Source organism: Hylaeus volcanicus, chromosome 6 (assembly GCF_026283585.1).
Source record: "Hylaeus volcanicus isolate JK05 chromosome 6, UHH_iyHylVolc1.0_haploid, whole genome shotgun sequence".
Classification (NCBI taxonomy): Eukaryota; Metazoa; Arthropoda; class Insecta; order Hymenoptera; family Colletidae; genus Hylaeus; species Hylaeus volcanicus.
In genome coordinates, this window is record NC_071981.1 from 23,389,957 (window position 1) to 23,409,089 (window position 19,133).

Below are 19,133 nucleotides of genomic sequence, written 5' to 3' on the forward strand. Positions count from 1 at the left end.
TCAATTTGTCGTTAATGTTATTACAATCGACGTTATATTCCGTGTTGGTACTTTAAATACTAAATTCCCAAAATTTAGACATGGTATATCAGATCTGAGAGTATATCGGCGATAGAAAGTGGTCCTAGGTCCTCGAGTGCCGTCTTACGGCACTAACCACAATCCCCTTCCAAAACACCCCCGATTCCATCCCCGTCCGTCGTCATCCCTTCCCCAGGTCAAGCTCCGCGATCAGAATCGAGCCGCACCACCGTATACCTATTCCGGCGTGCCGTGCTCACTCGACGAGTCTACTTGAAACCGCCGGCAGAAGACGCTCGTCGTCTTCCTTGGCACGACTAATCCGCGTCCCTGTCGTACTCGCCACAGAACCGAGCAAAACTTCGCTCGAACAATAGGCGATCTGAAACGACTTATTGTTTTATTGCTCTCTTTTTATTCGCCAGACTTCAAAGAGATTTGGTATGTATTTATTTAATGGGGTGATTAAAAAACAAGCAAATTTTTTTTTCTCCCAAACAGGGTCAAAAGTTTCATTTAGGTACAAGAATACGCTAAATAATGTTATTTTTGCAGTATTGAAAAAATTGTACACTGCACGCAACTTTCCGGTAGAAGTTAGCACTGAAATTGGTATTGCGATTTATATTTTTTTCTTTTTGAAAAATGAGCAACGTAATCGAATCGAATGTTTCTCTGCTGCTCGCCCTCAACAAATTGCTTCATTCAGGTACAAGAATACGCTAAATAATATTATTTTTACAGTATTGAAAAAATTGTACACTGCACGCAACTTTCCAGTAGAAGTTAGCACTGAAATTGGTATCGCGATTTATTTTTTTCTTTTCTTTTTGAAAAATGAGCAACGTAATCGAATCGAATGTTTCTCTGCTGCTCGCCCCCAACAAATTGCTTCCTTCTGAAGAATACTCGCAACCGTTGTATCGCTTACAACCCTTCGTTTGTAAATCTTCTGAATGGTGAATCTTCCGCGAAATTTTCTCATCCTTATTTCGGTAGTATCCGCGAACTAAATCCGACAATTCGCTCCAGTCAACTACAATATATTGTAAAATACGCGAATATCCAGTCCCCTCGCAGCGGAGCGAGTTGAATATTTTCTGCGCACACTGTCAACTACGTCGACATGAAATTTATTTTTATTACCTGCAAAAAAAAAAACAAGTAAAAAAGAATCGTCTTTAGATTTTTATTTCGCCGTTTCGCTTCGGATGCGGAGTGCATAGAACTGATAACTAGCGCGACTTTTATTTCGTTTCGCTTAGCGCACCGTGAATGTCTGATCAAATTCATCTCGACTCTTCCCGTTTCACAAAGCTTCCCTTTTATTCGTCGCAAAATTGCGATAATCACGTTTCCGCGTTGTTTTCGATGTTTTTCAATTTTTTCTTCGTAAAATTATTATCGTAATGCTCGCGTCGAAAGAAGCACATCCTACGCGAAAATCGACTCGAGATTATGCTTTCAACGAAACGCAATTAAATACTGCCCATATTCCTGCACATACGTGCCCCGTATTACCCTACTACATGGGACACATGAACTCTCTTAAATGTCACGATATCTCTCCCCCTAGCAGCTGTCCAGATAAAAGTGGTTAAAGACGCGCGTAAAGTTTCGACCCACGGTCATCGTGCGCCCCTTTCGAAAATTATCTCTCATCCACCCTCCGTCGATGTCATCCACGATTTTTGAATCGCGTACAGTCGGTTCGGTTCTCCATCGAACATCCGAAACTAAATAAAAATTCACCTGTCCGAGACAGACAGCGCTCGCTTCTTTGATCTCCCGTTCGCGAGCCATCCTTTGCTCCTGCATAAAAAAAGAAAAAAAAGAAAAAAAAGAAAAAAAAAGAAAAAGGTTTACCTTCGCGAAGATCGAAGGGTGCTCGAAACTTTGGAGCGGCAGCGCATGAAAGAAACGATTCGCGAACGGACGAATAGCTGCGAACAAGAAAAATTTGAAAGGAAAAAGTTCTTACAATCGTCGACGTGGAAAATGGAAGATATAGAGCTCGAAGATAATTAGCCTCGAGGTCGAGAGGAGCCCCGGAACAGTTCGGAACAGGTTACTTGGCCACGCGTCTACTACCGAACGACTCGAGATCTCTTTTCTCCCGGGACGGTAGCGCAATCGATAACGCGTTGCACGCTCCGACAAAAAGCCGTGCAAAAATACTTGAACGATGCTTAATATTAAAGCGGAGGCGGGCGAAAATTTTGGCTGCGCCTCGGTCGAGCATCCATCACGGCTTTTTTTCGGACGCGCATCAATTTCTAAGCACCGGGGGAACGCTGCTACGGCCACGTCCGACCGGAAGCGGAGGAATCGATACCACCGGCGGGTAATCGGGCAAGAAATATTCGCGCGAAACACGCCACTTAACGTCCCGCCGTAGGCCAGAATCCCAAAAAACTGGACCCTTCAGATTTCCGCCAAACTCCCTGCGCAAACATTTCTGGACCCTCGCATTCATCCCGTCGTAATTCACGTATTAGTTCTACCTTTCGCACTCGTTATGTTTCTCTAATTTTTAGCCTTTTCACGCTCACTCCGTTTCAAATTTGACTGCTCTTATCTACTTTTATCCGAAACCTTTTTCAATAATTCGTACAATTCGATCACGAAAGAGCGTAATATAACGAAGTCGAAGATACGACGCACTTCTTAAATTAATACAACAGACAAAGTTCGATCAAAACGGGGACCCGACGGTCCGCGACGATCCCTTCCCAACGACAAAAGGCATCCCGGTTCCGTTAGCGTTGCTCCGGGGTTCTTGCTGCTATTTTCGGCGCGGCCCTGAATTTTAATGAGCATTACAATCATGTTGCCGGTGTTGCTAACGGAGCTTTGGGATTTACGTCGAGTGCCTCGAGTGACTTTAAAAATCCTTTCACGCTCTGGATGCCGTGTCATGCACTTGTTCCACGGCGATAATTTAGTCCCTCTGTTGCTGCTGCAAGTCGCTTTTTAAAGAGAGTCGAACACAGATGTCCGCGAAGAGCGTAACGCTGCACTTGTCGCATTTTAATTGTCGAATCTCGAGAAAAACCAACGAAGGAGAAACTATTATTACTGTCGTTAGGCTGCGAATGTTTACGCAAATTAATATTTTCACAGATAAAGAACAAAGAATTCTCGTACATTTTCCTACATATCTATTTGCCGTAAATGCATAAACATCCACAGCATAATTATCGTTATCGCTACCCGTTCGAATGTTTCACTGTCCCACCTACTTATCAAAGGTTCGATTTCATTCGATAATTAGTGCCAGATGATTACTCGTGTTTCACAGGTTGCCCTGCGCGGAATCTTGACGCGATAAAGGCGCGCTATTATTATTACTACTCCAACACCAACTGCTACTTATCGCACGTCCATTCCCCGATACTCCAGGGAACTCCAAACCAAAGTCCATGTTATTCCAAGAATCCCAAGTTCCAAGGGCTTCCGATGTACAAGTTTCTAGACACTCGAGGAAAGTACATTTCCCAGCTCACCGATGCCGATACAAAGAAGAGCGGGTGAGCTCCGCGGGACTTCGATCGGTCATAAATCCCGTCGATTCTTCTCGCGGCAACGTTTCAATCTCTAATCGAAAAGCGAGACACGGCTAATCGAGCGTGAGCCGTTCTCGCCCTGCGCGCGACTCGTCCGCGATATTCGACGCCTTTGTGCTTCTAGCCGTCGACGAATCTCGCGACACGCTTTGTCTGCTCTCGTTAAATCATGTATCGCTCGCAGCGCAGTTGAAGCGGACTTATCGCATAGAGATGTCTACCTGGGGCCCGGATCAAGAGGAGACCCTTGAAATTAATATTTCAGACAACACCAAACGCAGGTTTCTTTTTAATATTTACTCTTCCCTCTTCCTTCATCGTTTCTTCTCTACATAAAATCTCTTCTTTACATAATTTGAAAACGTGCGTCCGCCTCTGTACTTGTTCCTGGCCGTCGACGTATCCCGCGTCGAGCTCGCGTACAGCTCTGGCTGGTCTTGTTAAGTGATGTATCGTTTTCGACACAGTCGGCTGGCACGCCGATCGACCAGGTGGCGTCGGAGTCAGTCGAAAATTTACCTTACAAAACCGATGACATTTTTCTTCGTTCCTGTAACGTACAATAAACGTTGAATAGATGAATACAAACGTTCGTCGCGATGCTCAATTTTTGTGACGAAGCGTTTTGCCGGGCGCCCCGGCGTCGATCGATCTCGAACCGGGCTAAATCTTTTCACGTTGTGTTTTAAAACGTTCCGCCTGCCGCCGTTCGGTTGGAAACCTGTCCGCCGCAGAGCCAACGTTACAGTCGTAGTAATTTTATTTAGCGTAGTTGCCCGCTTTTAACTATGTGCAAATGAAATGTGGTAAATAGGTCAACTTGAATACGCCAAGTCCTCGAGTTATGGATTCATAGATACGTGAACGCGGCACAAGTTGTTACGTTATACGTGTTTCAACGTGGCACGTACGTATCGGCGCGTTTAATTCTCCTTCTACGGAAAAATTCATAGTAATTCAAATATGAGGATTAGCGGAAATTTTCGTTTGCAGTTAGATCCTGTTTCTCGTTGATTCGTATGTCTGACCACACTGTCCACGTTCCACTTGTCGACTGATCTTCGTTCCTGTAATCATAAGTACCGTAAACATTAGGTGAAGAGAAGCGTCCTGTAGTTTTCGTTCGATATTTATTCATTTACTTATTTATTCTTTATACGTACCCTAGATTTTCCTCGGTCCAAGTTCTATTAATCGAAACGAAATACGATTTCAAAACAATCCCTCGACGCCTAGGAGCAACGACTACGAAAAATAAATAGCGGAACGATTCAAAGTCGAACAACATATTAACGTCAGCCATATCGCGATCGCGGGTCACTTGGAAAAGTAAACAGAATGTGTAAATGGGTTACGTGTGGGCTGAGTGACGTTCAAAAGGTTGAGCGAATGGAAATAGCTGCCTCGTTACTCCAGCGTAACAAACGAAATCTATTTTCGAAACGAATCGTTACTCTCCATGAAAAATAGATTCGCAGCGGAAACGCATTACAGTCGTATCGAGAAGATGGGTTTAAAATTAACGCAGATGCGACCTGCGATGACGAATTGTGTCCAAGATCGATACGATGCATCAGCTAAGGGTCCCCTAAAGTTATATCCCCTCTGAAATCATTCGAACGACGAAACTGCATTTTCCATTCGTTCCGGGCGATACGTTTGTTTAGCAATTAGCAGCGTAAAATCACGTAGTTCGAGAACTGAAAACGCTCGATCAATGACCGATAACTTGTTGCGATCGAACGTTAAATATTCATCAAAACGCGCTTTTACATTATTTACGGTATCGCCGGACTGCGTATTTTAACATACACGTATAGCGAACGAGAACATGAAAAACATATGGCACGCGACTGCAAAAGTTACGCACTTATGCGGAATAAAATATTAAAATTATTATATCGATCCGCGTAAAATATTCCGCGTGCAGTTTGCATATGTTTTCAATGTTAATACATTCCCACTAATGGAAAGCTTAAAACCTCGATGCGCGACATTCAAACCGAAACTTGCTAGACTAACATTTATTCGTGCGTGTTGCCAACGCGCGTTCAGGCGTGCGGAATTTTATTGCAACTGGTCTTTTTGCAATTTTGGTCACAGATTAGGACGCAAGGAAAAACTGCTTAAATTTCTAAACCGAAGAATGAAAATTCACGTGCGAACGTGTCGAGTGACCTAGGCTCCCCGTGGCAAGGGTCAACAATTTTTAGCTAAACGTTGCTCGCGTTCTCTAAGTATTGTGTTCGCAACCAAGTTCGGAACGCGAGCTCGCCAAGTTTCGCGAAAGTGCGTGTCAGACGGTTCGCGGACGATCCCAATTAATCTCGCGTGAAGTAGTTGAACAAACAGCGCGATGATTACTCCCAAGGGGGGGAGAGCGGTTCTCGAATTACACGGAAAGGAATCGGGCAGCGAACAGTCGATTCCGCGGGAGTGGGTTTCGAGAGGAGATTAGCAATGTCGGAGTTGCCGTTCGCGCTACGATTAGATACACCGGCAAAGATGTAGTTAACCCGGGTCTAGCGGCGCTGATATACTAATTGAATTAGTTATTTCGAAGCGGAAAGTTAAGGGCACGTCTGCGCCAAGTTTTCAAGCTGAAATAACTCGGAGAATCGACGTGCTGGCGGTGGTAGCGCTCGTGCGCGCCCAGGAAGTTCTTATTAACCCGAAAGTTTCGTTTGATATCCAGGATGAGTGTTATTTAATTATCAATTCATGGCCAAAACGCCGACCCTACGGATCAAAGAAAATAAATGTTAGCGTGCTCTGTGTCGCATAATTCGAAATTAACGGGCGACGAAAGGAAAATAGTATCCTCGTCACCTTCGTGCACTAACAATATTAATAGTACACATTATCGTCACCTTAACATATCGTTCTATACCAAAAATATTACCTACTTGTATCTTTTGCATATTTTTCCTATAAACGTGCATATTTTTCAAACACACACATACCGTTCGCATAAATGATATACGGCTTTCACGCACGAACATCCGAGTCTATTTATCGCGTAACAGAATTGATACGCGCGTCATTCATGCGCAATCACTGTTCCAAAGCGAGCTCGAGAGGTTTAAGCACCGCTGACCTAATACGAAACGGACGATTCGTCCAGGATCGATTTTTTTATTCCTACCGAAATTTACATCGCCTATTGTGGACTCGTTACATTTGTAGCCCGCTTGTTTTTCCAGCAAGCGAGGCTCGTCGATAAATTGATCGGTCGGTTGGCTTATGCCCGGTATAAAGGTTCCCGTTAAAATATTTCGGCGCTTTTACATGCGAACGACTCGTAACGAGGGGACGCGACCGTATGGAATAGAAATTACGAGGAATCCAATTTTTCTGTTCCTCGACGATGCCGCAAATATACGGTAAATTAGACAAATTAAAAATACGTATAAACGCCTCCCAAGCTTCGCAATGAAAAATCTTTCTGAAATCAAATGTAATTATAGTTACCGAAAAAGAAAGGTATCAAAATTTTGTTTATAATTAAAGCTCCGTGTTGGGTATTAAAATTGTTATTCGCGGATTCTGAGAATAACTCGAGTCAAGAAGACATTAATAAATGCTCGTTTTCAAGAGTGCGATGGGTCTTTACTTATTCAGACGTCACTCGAGTATGCTAGGTGGCAAAAATAGGTAGCATAAAGGAAATGAGAATTACATACGAACCGTGAGGAGTTTGTAGTGTTCGTAAAGTGGCAGAGATAGCGCGGCGACGAGTGAGAGAAAAGGAGAGGAAGCTAATGGCGTGTCGGGCTAAAGTTGGGTCATTCCACTTGCTGGGATCGGATGTATCATCGGATAACTCAACGGCGTTCCAAAAGGACTAGAGTTTTGCAGAAAAAATATACACGTGAATCCTTTATCCGTTACGCTACATATTATCCATTATTCTGTACAATTGCGATAGTTAACGTGAAGAGACTTTACCGTGACGCGAAACGAAAGAAGTAACTTGTCTTGATATTGTTCAGTGATTCTATCGAGGGTCGAGGGATGTACGTGTCTTCCTCTTTACATTAGTCTGAGAGTAAATCACGCTTGGGATCGACGGAGCTTCGATCGATTAACAAGACCGTATCCCCCGCACAATATTCGAGGTTTGGGTAAGCTCCCCATTTGGCTCCTAAAGACGCAGAAAAAAATCGAGAACAATTATCCTTTATTACAATCCATTCATTGTGACAACATTATTCGTTTAATAAATCATTTTTCCTCTATCCTGGAAAGCTTACTTTTTGCGAGTTACGTCTCTTTTCGAGTACACGATGCAATCTTCGGAATACCGTGAACCAATTGTCAGAGCACACCCGATGAACATCGCTGTAACAGAAAATAGTGGCATCGCATGTTTGGACGGCGGATATGTTTTCGTCGACGCGATGCACGAGCGATCGCGTGCTGATCAGGCGGTATTTGTCGGACCACTGTCAGACGCTGTTCCACTCGTACGATCGAGTACGAACAGGGTGATTGCTCCGAATACACATACACCACGAGAAAACTTATCATTTCGGAGATGAGTATTCCATAACTCTCGTGCACGCGTGGTAGGATGATCGCGATTAAGCGGGACGCGGAACTGGATGAGAATTTACGACCGCGGGAGTTCATGGTGACTCGACTGATTTGTGACCTAGACTTTGACAACTTAGTTTTAGAGATTCGTCACCATGATACGGCTCACGAAAGAACGTAATTTATAACAAAAAAAAAAAGGAAAAAACAAAAAAATGGAGATGGATAACTTGGGCGTGGGGACTGTTGCGTGTTGGCTATTTCTTTGTACAAATATCGACCTTTTATTTATTACACAGGTACGATCACAAACGGTAGATTAGTTTTCTTACGTTGCTTTTAATCTCGTACCGTTTCTAACGAAATATAGTACTTTTATATTGAGAAATTACCTTAACGCGATTTCATCCGCGAACACAGCTCGAGCTGCTGCTAGGTTTCGATATCGCGTGCATTTTGAAACGCTGAAACGAGCGCGTTCAATTGTACCGATTCGCTGCAACCGATGGCCACCCTCTTTTCGATTTCTGCCAGTTTAATCACTAGATCGATGAGTATCGACTCTGGAAAGTCAACTGAAACGAAATAACTGAGTATCGTCCATCGTTTTACAAAAACTTGATAAGAATTTTAACTATCTCTGTAAATGAATTACATACTTTTATTTACAAACAAATGGAGTTCCGTTAATATGTCTTGCAACGCGAGTCCTTTCTTCAGTTTTATGTCTTGTATTTCTATGTAACGATATATTAAGGAATATATAACTTCAAAAGCATTAACTGGTATTTGTAAAAGAAGGATACTGCAATAACATAATTCATAGGACTCGTTCAGTAACCAATTCACAATGTTCTTGATGTCAATGGGACGAGGGTGTCCAACACAGGAATAAACATTATCTTCTGTAACTGCATTAAAGGCAAGCCATGTACTTTGAAGAACATTTAAAACTTTTCTCATATCTCCCCCGCTTAGCGTTATCAACGCTTTCTTTCCATCTTCTGTGACATTTAAACTTCAGCATTCGCGTTTATTAAATGTTAGTTTCGTTAGCGTCCATAAATATTTATGTGAAAACGATAGACTTACTTTTCTTCTTTGATAATGTCGTCTAATCTTGGCAAAATTTGACTTTCTGTTAACGGACCAAATCTAAATTTAGTGCACCGAGACTGAAGAGCTGGGATAATTTTACTAAGGTAATTGCACAGAATACAAAACCTTACATTATCCGTGTACTTCTCGATGACTGAAACATAATCTTTTAGCTGAGTACACTCTTTAGATTTACATTATCACGATAACAAACACTTACTTCTTCTGAGAGCATTCTGTGCGTCGTTTGTCATAGCATCAGCTTCATCGAGGATGATCAATTTAAAACCAGATCTGTACATAGTACCTGTACTCGCAAAACTAAGAATCTGTCCTCTGACAATGCCGATACCTCTGTCATCCGAAGCATTCATTTCCAGGACCTATGGATCGATATAAGAATATATGTACAGGCAAGATTTATATATACTAACACCAATATAAAAGGAAAAACATACCATCGAGTTGAACTGAGCCGGTGTGTATAATTTACGAGCGCAAGCAAGAATCGTACTAGTCTTTCCTGTTCCAGGAGGACCATAAAGTAACAGATGTGGAAGTTGGTTTTCATCGATAAATTTATTTACTGTAACGAAAAATAGTTATTTAATAAGTACCAAATGATTCTATTCCTTCGTAAAACTAATAAATCGATCAAAAATACTCACTAGTTCTGATGATTTCCTCGTGAGATATAAGATCGTCCAACTTTTTGGGACGATACTTTTCAACCCTAGATAATTGAATGACATTCATGAATTTCTACGAATAATTGTAAGATAATAACAAACGAACAATAATTCCTTACCATGGTAAGTTCTGGAACGCTCCAACTTTCGCTGTCATGGTTTATAAATCAAATCTTTATCGAACACTGCTTCAACGTGACGCGAGGTTAACATTAGTGCGTCTTGGCGCTTATTTTACGCCGGTAAAGATGGCGTCGAAAGCGCGGGAATTTTCTTTCGATTCGAACACTACGATTGGTAGAAAAACGTGTGACGCCAGACGCTGCTCCCAATCGTTCATGCGTACTGTCTTTAACGTCAGTAACGTATCTAATACGACCGTACAACTGGCGCTCTTAGTCGCCCCAAAGAAAAATAGAAATATAACAAATGATATGAACAAAGACATGTGTGCAAAACCGGTGCATTGTAGCAAGCAAGATGGGATCGATAAGTGCAATAATCAATGTAAAACAGATTACTCTTATAAAATAAAAGAAACATGAAACAAGACCATAGATCTTTTCCTGTAACTACAGTACCGCATCTTTTTTCGACGCGCATGCGAGATTGGAAGCAGAGTCTGGCATCACAGCTTGGAACGAAGCAATGATTATTCTTATTTTTTACATACACAAACAAATTATTTTCCACATTACATAAACAAATAACAACGACGAAGTCTGAATGAAGTTAAAATCAAATCGGTTAAAATCAAAACTCGATAAAAAAAAAATAAGAAACCCCAGACAATAATTAAAATGAAATGTCTGCATACCCTGCTTAAAAGTCGCAAATTATCGGGCTATATTTAGCAACATTAAAATGGATATCATGAACAATTCAGAAACATCTAACAAAACCTCCGATTACATGCTACTCACAAAACCATGGTTCAAGCTAACCTTAGCCGAGTACCGAGATGACGAGAATTTTAGAAACGAATTCCTCGCCATAATAACACGGAAAAATATGTCGAAATATTACGAAGTAGCTTGTAGGAAGTTCGACTGGATCATCGACGAAGATCTGCTCGAGACAATGAGGCTCGCGAACGAGGTTACATGGCAGAAACTAGAGTCCCCTGATGCTTCTAATGTCGAAGACCCGGTAAAGAGAAATTGGCGGGAAAAGATGGAATTTTTCTGCGAAATCGGCGATCTCGATCGTGCCACGGACGTCGCGAGCATGATCTACGAAGACGAGACAAACTCGTCCAGCACGAGGATCGAGGCTGCTTTCGGATTGTTTAGAATATCGTACCTCAGGTACAATTTTCGTTCAATGGGGAAAATAATAGAGGATATAACGAGCCTGATGGAGGGATCGTGCGTATCGGGCAGCAACTGGTGCTGTCGCAATAAACTAAAAGTATACGAAGCCGTTTACTGTCTCGCGACACGAAATTTCGCACGTGCCACTTTGCTTTTATTGGACTGCATACCCACCTTCGAATCGTACGAACTGTTGCCGTTCAAAGAAGTCGTTGAATACACGATATTGTCAGGAATGATGTCGTTGTCGCGATCTGACTTCGACGATCGATTCAACAATAACGGACTGCTGCAACAGGCTCTGCTTACGGAGTCTCTTGGATACAAAGAATACTTTTGCTCCCTTTACGATTGTCGTTACAAACAGTTCTTGAAAAATCTAGCTTGGATCGAGTCTGAACTCAAGGCTAATCCTTTGCTGCATTGCCATTATCGTTACTACGTTAGAGAAATGCGACTGAGGGCGTACTCGCAATTATTACAAGCGTACAGGACGATTAACTTGGATAGAATGGCGACAGAATTCGGCGTGACAGAGGAATACATAGAACAAGAGGTGGCACGATTTGTCGCGAACGGCAGGTTGCATTGCAAAATTGATAACGTCGCTAAAACGATCGTTACCGTCAGCGCCATCGGATGCGACAGAAATCGAGCACCTGACGCTACTTGCGATCGCGGACTTACTTACCAAAACATGATAAAAAGGGGCGATACTTTACTTAATCGAGTGAAAAAACTCGGTCTGGTTATGAATTTTTAATTATTTAAATTATTACTATTATTTATAATGATTAGAATGTCTTTTTTATCTTTGATCGAAGTATCGAAACCCACGTGCGTACCATTCGTTGCGTACTTGCATTGAGTCTGCTTTGACGATGTTTGTAAAGGCGGTTGCAGCATGTTGCAGAATCTTTAGCCTGAAGAATAATCATTTGTAGAATGAAATAACGATATTTTAATTCTTCGTCAAAAGTTACAATTTAAAATACAGTACAAGTCTGTTGGTATCTCCAATGTAGTGAATACTTTCTTAACCTAACCTAGTCGAGTGCAATTGAAATACATAGAAAACTTGGAGCATTCCTTTCCGATTCGACGATTTGTTTACGATTAACTAATCATGGCTTATCGAATGTTTAAAAAATATCCCAGATCTCTTAATAGGAAAACCAAGGAATTTAAAAGTACTTTTGATTACTTGCTCGTGCTAGACTTCGAAGCTACGTGCAAAGAGTTGGAGAAGTTGGAGCCACAGGAAATCATCGAATTTCCTTGTGCAGCGGTGTCTACGAAAAGCTGGGAAATAGAGAACATATTTCATCAATATGTCAAGCCGAGAGCTCATCCGATACTTACCCCATATTGCGTAAAACTAACCGGAATCATACAAGACATGGTAGATAACGAACCTCACTTCCCAGAAGTGTTCAACAAGTTTTGTAACTGGTTGGAAGAAAATAAATACTTCAAAGACGACAATCAAAGCGCTTTCCTTACATGCGGTGACTGGGACTTGAAAATGATGCTGCCAGAACATTGTAAGTTGGAGAACGTAACGTTACCAGAATATTTTGGCAAGTGGATAAATTTAAAACACACTTTTTGCGATGTGACAAATTATTATCCACGAACAATGACTAACATGTTAAATTATCTCAAACTTGAACCACAGGGAAAGCTACACTCAGGCATAGATGATGTAAAGAATATGGTCAGAATAATACAAAGTCTTAAAGCAAATTACAATGCTGAATTTAAAATAAATACTGCTCCTGTAATTCTAGAACAATATTTCAAACAAAATAAATTTATTAACAATTAAAAATGTATTTATTGAAAATTATTTTATTAATAATACAAAATTACTTGTATAAAAATGCAAAACTACAGCGTATCCTTAGTAATAAATATTCAAATAAAAGTATTAACTCTAACATTTAAATTTACATTCGTTTAACATTAACTTTTATCTGTACATCCACCTTGCTATTCTCTGTATAAATTTCGAGTACTGCATTGATACTACGTTCGACCTTTCGTTTGCATTGTATTTTTAATTGAAAGTCCCTTCTTGTGGGTATCATACCCTCGGTGGGAAGAACGCTCAAGTACTCTGTATTTGACAGAGAAGTTTCAAATGGCTGTGCTATAGTACAAGAGCTTCGTATTGTCACGATTGCTTCTGTCCTTATCGGTGGGGTTAAAATTATAGTGGATGGACTGACCGTAACGTTATTGGTATTCGCATCATGTTGAAACATTCTGTTCCCCATGAGCGTACTGAAAAGTTTTTAATTAGAATATAAATGTTCATAAAATTGTTCATTAATCGAGACACTAACAAGACTTACTCATTGGGTAAAAAGCTTTCGCCATGTGCTTCGTATACATGGCTATTGTCGCTACAAAGTGAATAAAACATTTGCGATTCGTCTGCATTGTCTTGCAGAATGGACAAGGTTTCATCCGGAGACACTTCCATTGTTAGCAAAATTTCATGTTGACTAATTCCTCTGCAGAGGTCTCCAAGGTTTTGCTTCGAAATACATAAATTAATTAATAATGTAAACATAAAACAGATAGTAATTAGTAAATATTAATTAATAAATTCACGATCGTTTACCACTGAATCACGAATAGCGTTTATGTCCGACGTTAATTGCTCCCCAGGGAAAGCTTTGCATATCGGGTGAAGTATATTTCTAAATGCTTCGTTTTCATTTCCACTCAATTCACCGATTTCTTTCATTTTATTGTACAGTCTGTGGTTACAATCCTCCATTAACAATTAACGATTGTTTTTATATTCGATAACAACTTACCTACGAATTCGCCAACGCGAGGGTTCGTCTCCGTGAGTAATTAATACTGTTCCCACGTGAGACACATCTGAGCGTTGCAACAATGCTAAATCCTCTTTTCGTGGATGAAATTCCAAGGTCACCCATTGAGTTTCTTTCGGGTTCAACAATAATTCGGTCGGATTCACTTGCCAACTCGAAACCATAGTAGGATACACAGCTGAAATTATTCAAAAACAGAAAAATTGAATATATTTAAGTTATATCGTACCAGTATTTATAAATAATAATTCTCTTTTCAAAAAAAAACAAAGAAAAAGAGTAAAGAAAGAAACCTTTCGGAGTTAATTTTATTTTGACGTATGAACACAGGTCTCCGGTGTTTTGCAATTTGATCTTCGAGCTCAAGGAACCTCCAGAATCTAAAGAACCAAGCGATAGCCACATTTTTCCACTTGTGTCCTTGAACGCTTCGAAAAATTCGACCCTGCTATAGCCACCGTACCCGTACAAGAATAACTGAAAATGACACGTTAAAAACTGATTAGAGGATCCAGCGATTTGAACAAATTTATCGAGCGAATAGCTTTATTCTCTTACCGCTTTCGAAGGGCGTGATTCGTTATCGTTCCTCCTAGGCTCGTAGTGTCTAAATATTATTTTACCAGTAGCCGCGCCTAAACGATGAGGACCAAATACAACGGACAGCGTCCTACTTTCCGAACCTTGTAAAACTAATACCATAGACGTGCCAACAGTTTGTCGTTCGCGAAGGAACTGAAAAGATTTTTACGTACGATTATTATTTTACTTAGTTCTACAATTACTTTCATAAATTACCCGGAAACTCTTATCATTATCCGATATGACAGCTTGGATCTTAATCTTGTTGTTGCTCGTGTTGCGAATAGTAAATTCTTTAATATCTGATTTTCCCGTCTTCACGCTGTTCCACACCAGGGCTGCGTGGGTGGTTCTTATAGGAATTTTATCACCAGCAACGGTCGAACCCGATACCGAGCTGATAGGTGAATTTCTTCCAGATGCTCCAGATCTATTTAATTCCAATATTCATAATTTTAACTTAAAAAAGAAAGCTTCTACCAAATACCAAATAAACTTACTTGGTCGAGGTTACGCTATTCGGAGATGATGGTGAGCTAATGGACGATAGGTACTGAGGTGTTTCGCAACGAACGAAATTCTCATTTTCTGCTTCCGTGTAAGAGGTCGATTCTCCGATTATAGGATGGTAATTTACATTATTGCCAACCATTAATTGAATCTGGCCATGCCTACGAACGTATTAATATAATACGAATAAATTTATCTGAAATTGGACTTGGAATGTAACGGAATAAATCATTAGCGAGTCATTTACTCACACTCTGGAAGCATTCGCATTTTGTTGGTTGTAAGTAACGCAGAAAGAGCCAGTTTCGTTAGGTTGTAGAAGTAAATTTTCAGGTCGAATTGAAAAATATTTCGTGATTTTTGCACTCTCCGTGTCTTGTACAAGCGAAGCAGATATCGTTACGGACATACTTCCAGTATTGATAACAGTCAACGATTTACTTTGCTTGTTGGAAACGACCAAAGGTAATTCCGTATCGACTACTTGTATCTTGCAAATGCCTACTTGCACTAGAAGAGGAATTTCCTTGATCAATATGGTATCGTCAGGACCATTTTCTGCCTGAATGATTAAAGTGCCGTCATAACGTTGCAAAAGTAGTTCTTGCATTTTTGCGTTCTTTTGCCAAACACCTTTGCACTGTATATTCGTGGTAAATGTTTCTTGAGGTTTCAACGTTACTCGTTGTAATTCGTCAAAATTTTCGAGACTAAATACTAACGGTTCGTCCTATATCGAATAAAGTAATAATAAGAAAAGGTATTTAAATTATGTGAATTCATTTGTACGAACTCGTTACCTGTAGTATAGCGAATTTAATCGAGACGTCGACGCTGTTTTTATTCTCGATCGTGATGGGTAAAACTGCTATGCTATTTTCAACGATACATTGAAAATCGAGTTCCCTCTTTTGAGAAGGGTTTAAGACGATTATATTAAGCTCTTCAGGCTTGAAACACATTATGTGTTTCATTATCCATTCAGATCTTGTTACCATGTCTGATACTGTTATGTTTATAACTGCTATAATTGGTTTACTCATTCTCACAACTGTTACGGTCATCTAAAACGGATATAAAATCGAACGATAATTGAATTGTAATTGTTTTGAAAAGTCTAACTAAACTGTTACACTTCTGTCTTTTGCGCCTATACAAATTATACCTTATTTTTACCTTAGCATGTTGTTCTGCGTTCGGTTTAATAAGAATTACATCTTTCGGTAACGTAAGTTGAACATATTGCTTATCTCCTTGAACTTGATTTACACTTAACGAACATATGATCCATCTGTCGCTTTTATTTAAAAGTTCGATATTGGTCTCTCTTGACATACCAACGATACAATTGCATAGTTCCTCCGTGCTTTTACCTATCACAACATCTACAAAAAATAAACAATTACTACCAACGAAAGAGTAAAAATGTGTACGTACGACTACACTTATTATATTCCAAAAGCATACTACTCGATTGAGATTCAGATCGTTGTAAATTCGAAAGATCCTGTATAAAAGTTCCGGATTTGTCTTTATAAGAAACATTTTCCTGTTTTATTTTATCATTTTTTCCTACATCTTCGTTTTCTAAATTAACGAACTTTTTCTCTTGATTATGTTTTACATTAACTTTCGAAGTACTAGGTGAAGGTATATTTTCTTGATTATAATGCGAATGAAGTAATTGAGGAACTTCCAACGACTTATAATCTAAAAATAATGATCATTCTTGAGCCAATTGAAGCCAATTAAATTTGGTACTTTTGCGAGACAAATTGTACCTTGATTATACGAAGACGTTAAGTTTCCACTACTCGTTTCTTTTTTAAGCTCTTGACAGCTACTTTCAAAATGTGGCAACGCCTTGGAGTCGAAGGATATCATTTTATGCAGTGATTGTACACCCATCGGTTCAGTCGCAATTTTACTATCTAGAGATAATTTTGATGAAAGATTAAATAATTCCATATCTTTTTCGAAATTCTCAATTTTTCTACTTGGAGTGGCAGGCATAGATTTTCGTTTTGAAGCCAATAACGTGTAAGTATCCGTAGTTACATTCTGATCTTGCATCTGGCTAGTCTTTTTCTTTTTTTTCGCCATTATAAATTGATCCACTAATTTTCGTGGTGTATCGTTATCAATATCTTGTAACGCTTGAGCGATGCAAGTCAAACTCATAATGCTCGGTTCTTCCGTATCTTTTGTTGTGTTTGATTTACTTTGTAGAGTCTTATCCTTAGCGATGAACGACTCAGCCGAAGAATCTTCTGTCGTTATAGTATTATCAACCAGTGGCATGAGTCGACCTGTTTTTTTAGGACTATTTACAGATAGACCAAAACTTGGCCTTTCTATTCCATCATCTGATAATTCCCCGAATGCTCCACATTTGCGTTTGAAATATTCATCCACGGATACCTTGCGTCCAGCACGAGATCTAAAATTCAATTGCATCATGATCGTAACGTTAAATGTAAATAATATTAAGAACTCACTCTATTGATAAATCCAGTTCACCGATGATACCCGAAAAACATGATAAATTCAAATAATCCTTTTCAGCAGAAGTTGTTGTTGGAAGAGCATAAGAATAATTCTGCTGCCAGGATATATTATCGGCTAACAATTGACTGGCAATTTCAGAACCAGATTGAAATTCCTCATTGTCAAACTGAGCCATCAATTCAGCAGTAGTTGTGTCGAACGTTATTGTATTTACATTTTTATTTGATAGGGATGATAATCGTTTTACTGAATTCTTACTCAATCCGGATGAACGTGCACTTATCTCATTTGGCACAAAGACGATCTGAAAATAAAACTCTATAAAATATACTTTAAATTGTACTATTTTCATTAAAAAAAAATAACACTTACGCTACTCGCGTTACTATCCGTTGGATGTAAAGGATTTTCAATTTGGGGATTGATTTTATCAGAACATGTGGATTGACCTTGGTCAACAAGAGTGGAAGGTAATACGCTACCAGACAGATTTTGAATATTTGCATTATTCTCTTTGTTTGTATCTGTAAGAATAGTAAATTGTGAACTTGGTTTTTAAACAGCTAGAAAGACATAGTAAGGGAATAAAAAATCTTACCATATACCGGAGAAGTACTTTTCAAGTCACTGCATCTCTGAAGTAGTTTTCTAGCAAGCTCACGTTCTGTATCAAACTTATTTTCATTTTGACTCTCTGTGTCCCCAATTTCGCCCACTTCAGCTAAAACTATAAAAACATACAGTCAACTAAAGTATAAGTAGAATAGAAGATATATATCGAAAACAAAAAGCACAACTCACAGGAAGATAAATTATCAAGTATACCAAGAGAGGAAACATCTGACTTTTGGGTTTCATTGCTCTTGCGTATCGCAGAATGCTTATGTATAACTTCATCCACATCCTTTTCAAGATACTTACTTTCTAATCTGGCAAAAGAAATGTTTAAGGTTTTGTTATACGATTGATGTTCCACATAAATTCAATCCCTTACTGCAGATGAAATAACTTGATAAAATTGCTTTGGGCCAAAGAGGTAAATAGCAATGGGTCCCCCAAAAATTGAGAATCTTAATTCTTATGAAAGAGTGAATACATATCTAGGTTTTGCTACTACAAGAAACTTGCTACGTTTCTGTGAAACTGAAAATTTCATGGATCTGTCTTGTAAGAGAGAACTCACGTGCTTTTCCTTTGAATGGTCGAAGTTGCCTGCGGTTGAGGAGTGTTTAACAACGTAATATCCATGAAATTCGTCTCGGAGGGCTTGGACGGTGTAAACATTGTCGAACGCTTCATTTAACGTCCGATTTCGAAACGAAAAAATCACTCAACGGGATATAACGTGCGCGAACAGGGAATCCTGAGCGATTTTTCAATCGCTAAATCGATGAAACAAAGGGAGGATCGTACCAATACCATATTACCCGCAACGTATCATTTGACAGTTGATCGATTTTA

The 19,133-nt window shown here is 39.7% G+C and overlaps 3 protein-coding genes across 10 annotated transcripts; 1 reads left to right on the forward strand and 2 right to left on the reverse strand.

Moving 5' to 3' along the window:
• Positions 1–6,753: 6,753 nt before the first annotated feature.
• LOC128878150 (replication factor C subunit 5) lies at positions 6,754–11,538 on the reverse strand. 6 transcript variants are annotated; one of them, XR_008457349.1, is made up of 10 exons: positions 10,030–10,168; positions 9,890–9,954; positions 9,680–9,807; positions 9,442–9,604; positions 9,216–9,375; positions 8,783–9,141; positions 8,516–8,698; positions 7,841–7,928; positions 7,536–7,731; positions 6,763–7,431 (listed from the first exon to the last, which is right to left on the reverse strand). XR_008457349.1 is itself a non-coding variant. In XM_054126094.1 (9 exons), exons 2-8 carry the CDS (start codon positions 10,065–10,067, stop codon positions 8,556–8,558), a joined length of 1,056 nt encoding a protein of 351 aa, XP_053982069.1. In that variant the 5' UTR covers positions 10,068–10,198; positions 11,398–11,538; the 3' UTR covers positions 7,751–7,928; positions 8,516–8,555. The 6 variants fall into 6 exon arrangements, 4 of the variants coding, with proteins under 4 accessions (XP_053982069.1, XP_053982070.1, XP_053982068.1 ...); XR_008457348.1 differs by having other exon boundaries at positions 6,754–7,731; XM_054126094.1 differs by lacking the exons at positions 6,763–7,431; positions 7,536–7,731 and adding an exon at positions 11,398–11,538 and having other exon boundaries at positions 7,751–7,928; positions 10,030–10,198.
• On the forward strand, positions 10,775–13,175 carry LOC128878151 (26S proteasome non-ATPase regulatory subunit 6-like). Its single transcript, XM_054126097.1, has 2 exons — positions 10,775–11,936; positions 12,345–13,175. The coding sequence occupies exons 1-2, from the start codon at positions 10,775–10,777 to the stop codon at positions 13,049–13,051; spliced, it is 1,869 nt and encodes a 622-aa protein (XP_053982072.1). The 3' UTR covers positions 13,052–13,175.
• On the reverse strand, positions 13,041–19,124 carry LOC128878148 (uncharacterized). 3 transcript variants are annotated; one of them, XM_054126089.1, is made up of 18 exons: positions 18,856–19,124; positions 18,474–18,601; positions 18,271–18,399; positions 18,045–18,196; positions 17,663–17,976; positions 16,946–17,604; positions 16,635–16,874; positions 16,341–16,549; positions 15,965–16,228; positions 15,416–15,894; positions 15,155–15,325; positions 14,871–15,084; positions 14,631–14,807; positions 14,366–14,549; positions 14,052–14,250; positions 13,853–13,991; positions 13,581–13,765; positions 13,041–13,509 (listed from the first exon to the last, which is right to left on the reverse strand). In XM_054126089.1, exons 1-18 carry the CDS (start codon positions 18,969–18,971, stop codon positions 13,173–13,175), a joined length of 4,296 nt encoding a protein of 1,431 aa, XP_053982064.1. In that variant the 5' UTR covers positions 18,972–19,124; the 3' UTR covers positions 13,041–13,172. The 3 variants fall into 3 exon arrangements, with proteins under 3 accessions (XP_053982064.1, XP_053982063.1, XP_053982065.1); XM_054126088.1 differs by having other exon boundaries at positions 16,632–16,874; XM_054126090.1 differs by lacking the exon at positions 16,635–16,874.
• Between the last annotated feature and the right edge of the window lie 9 nt (positions 19,125–19,133).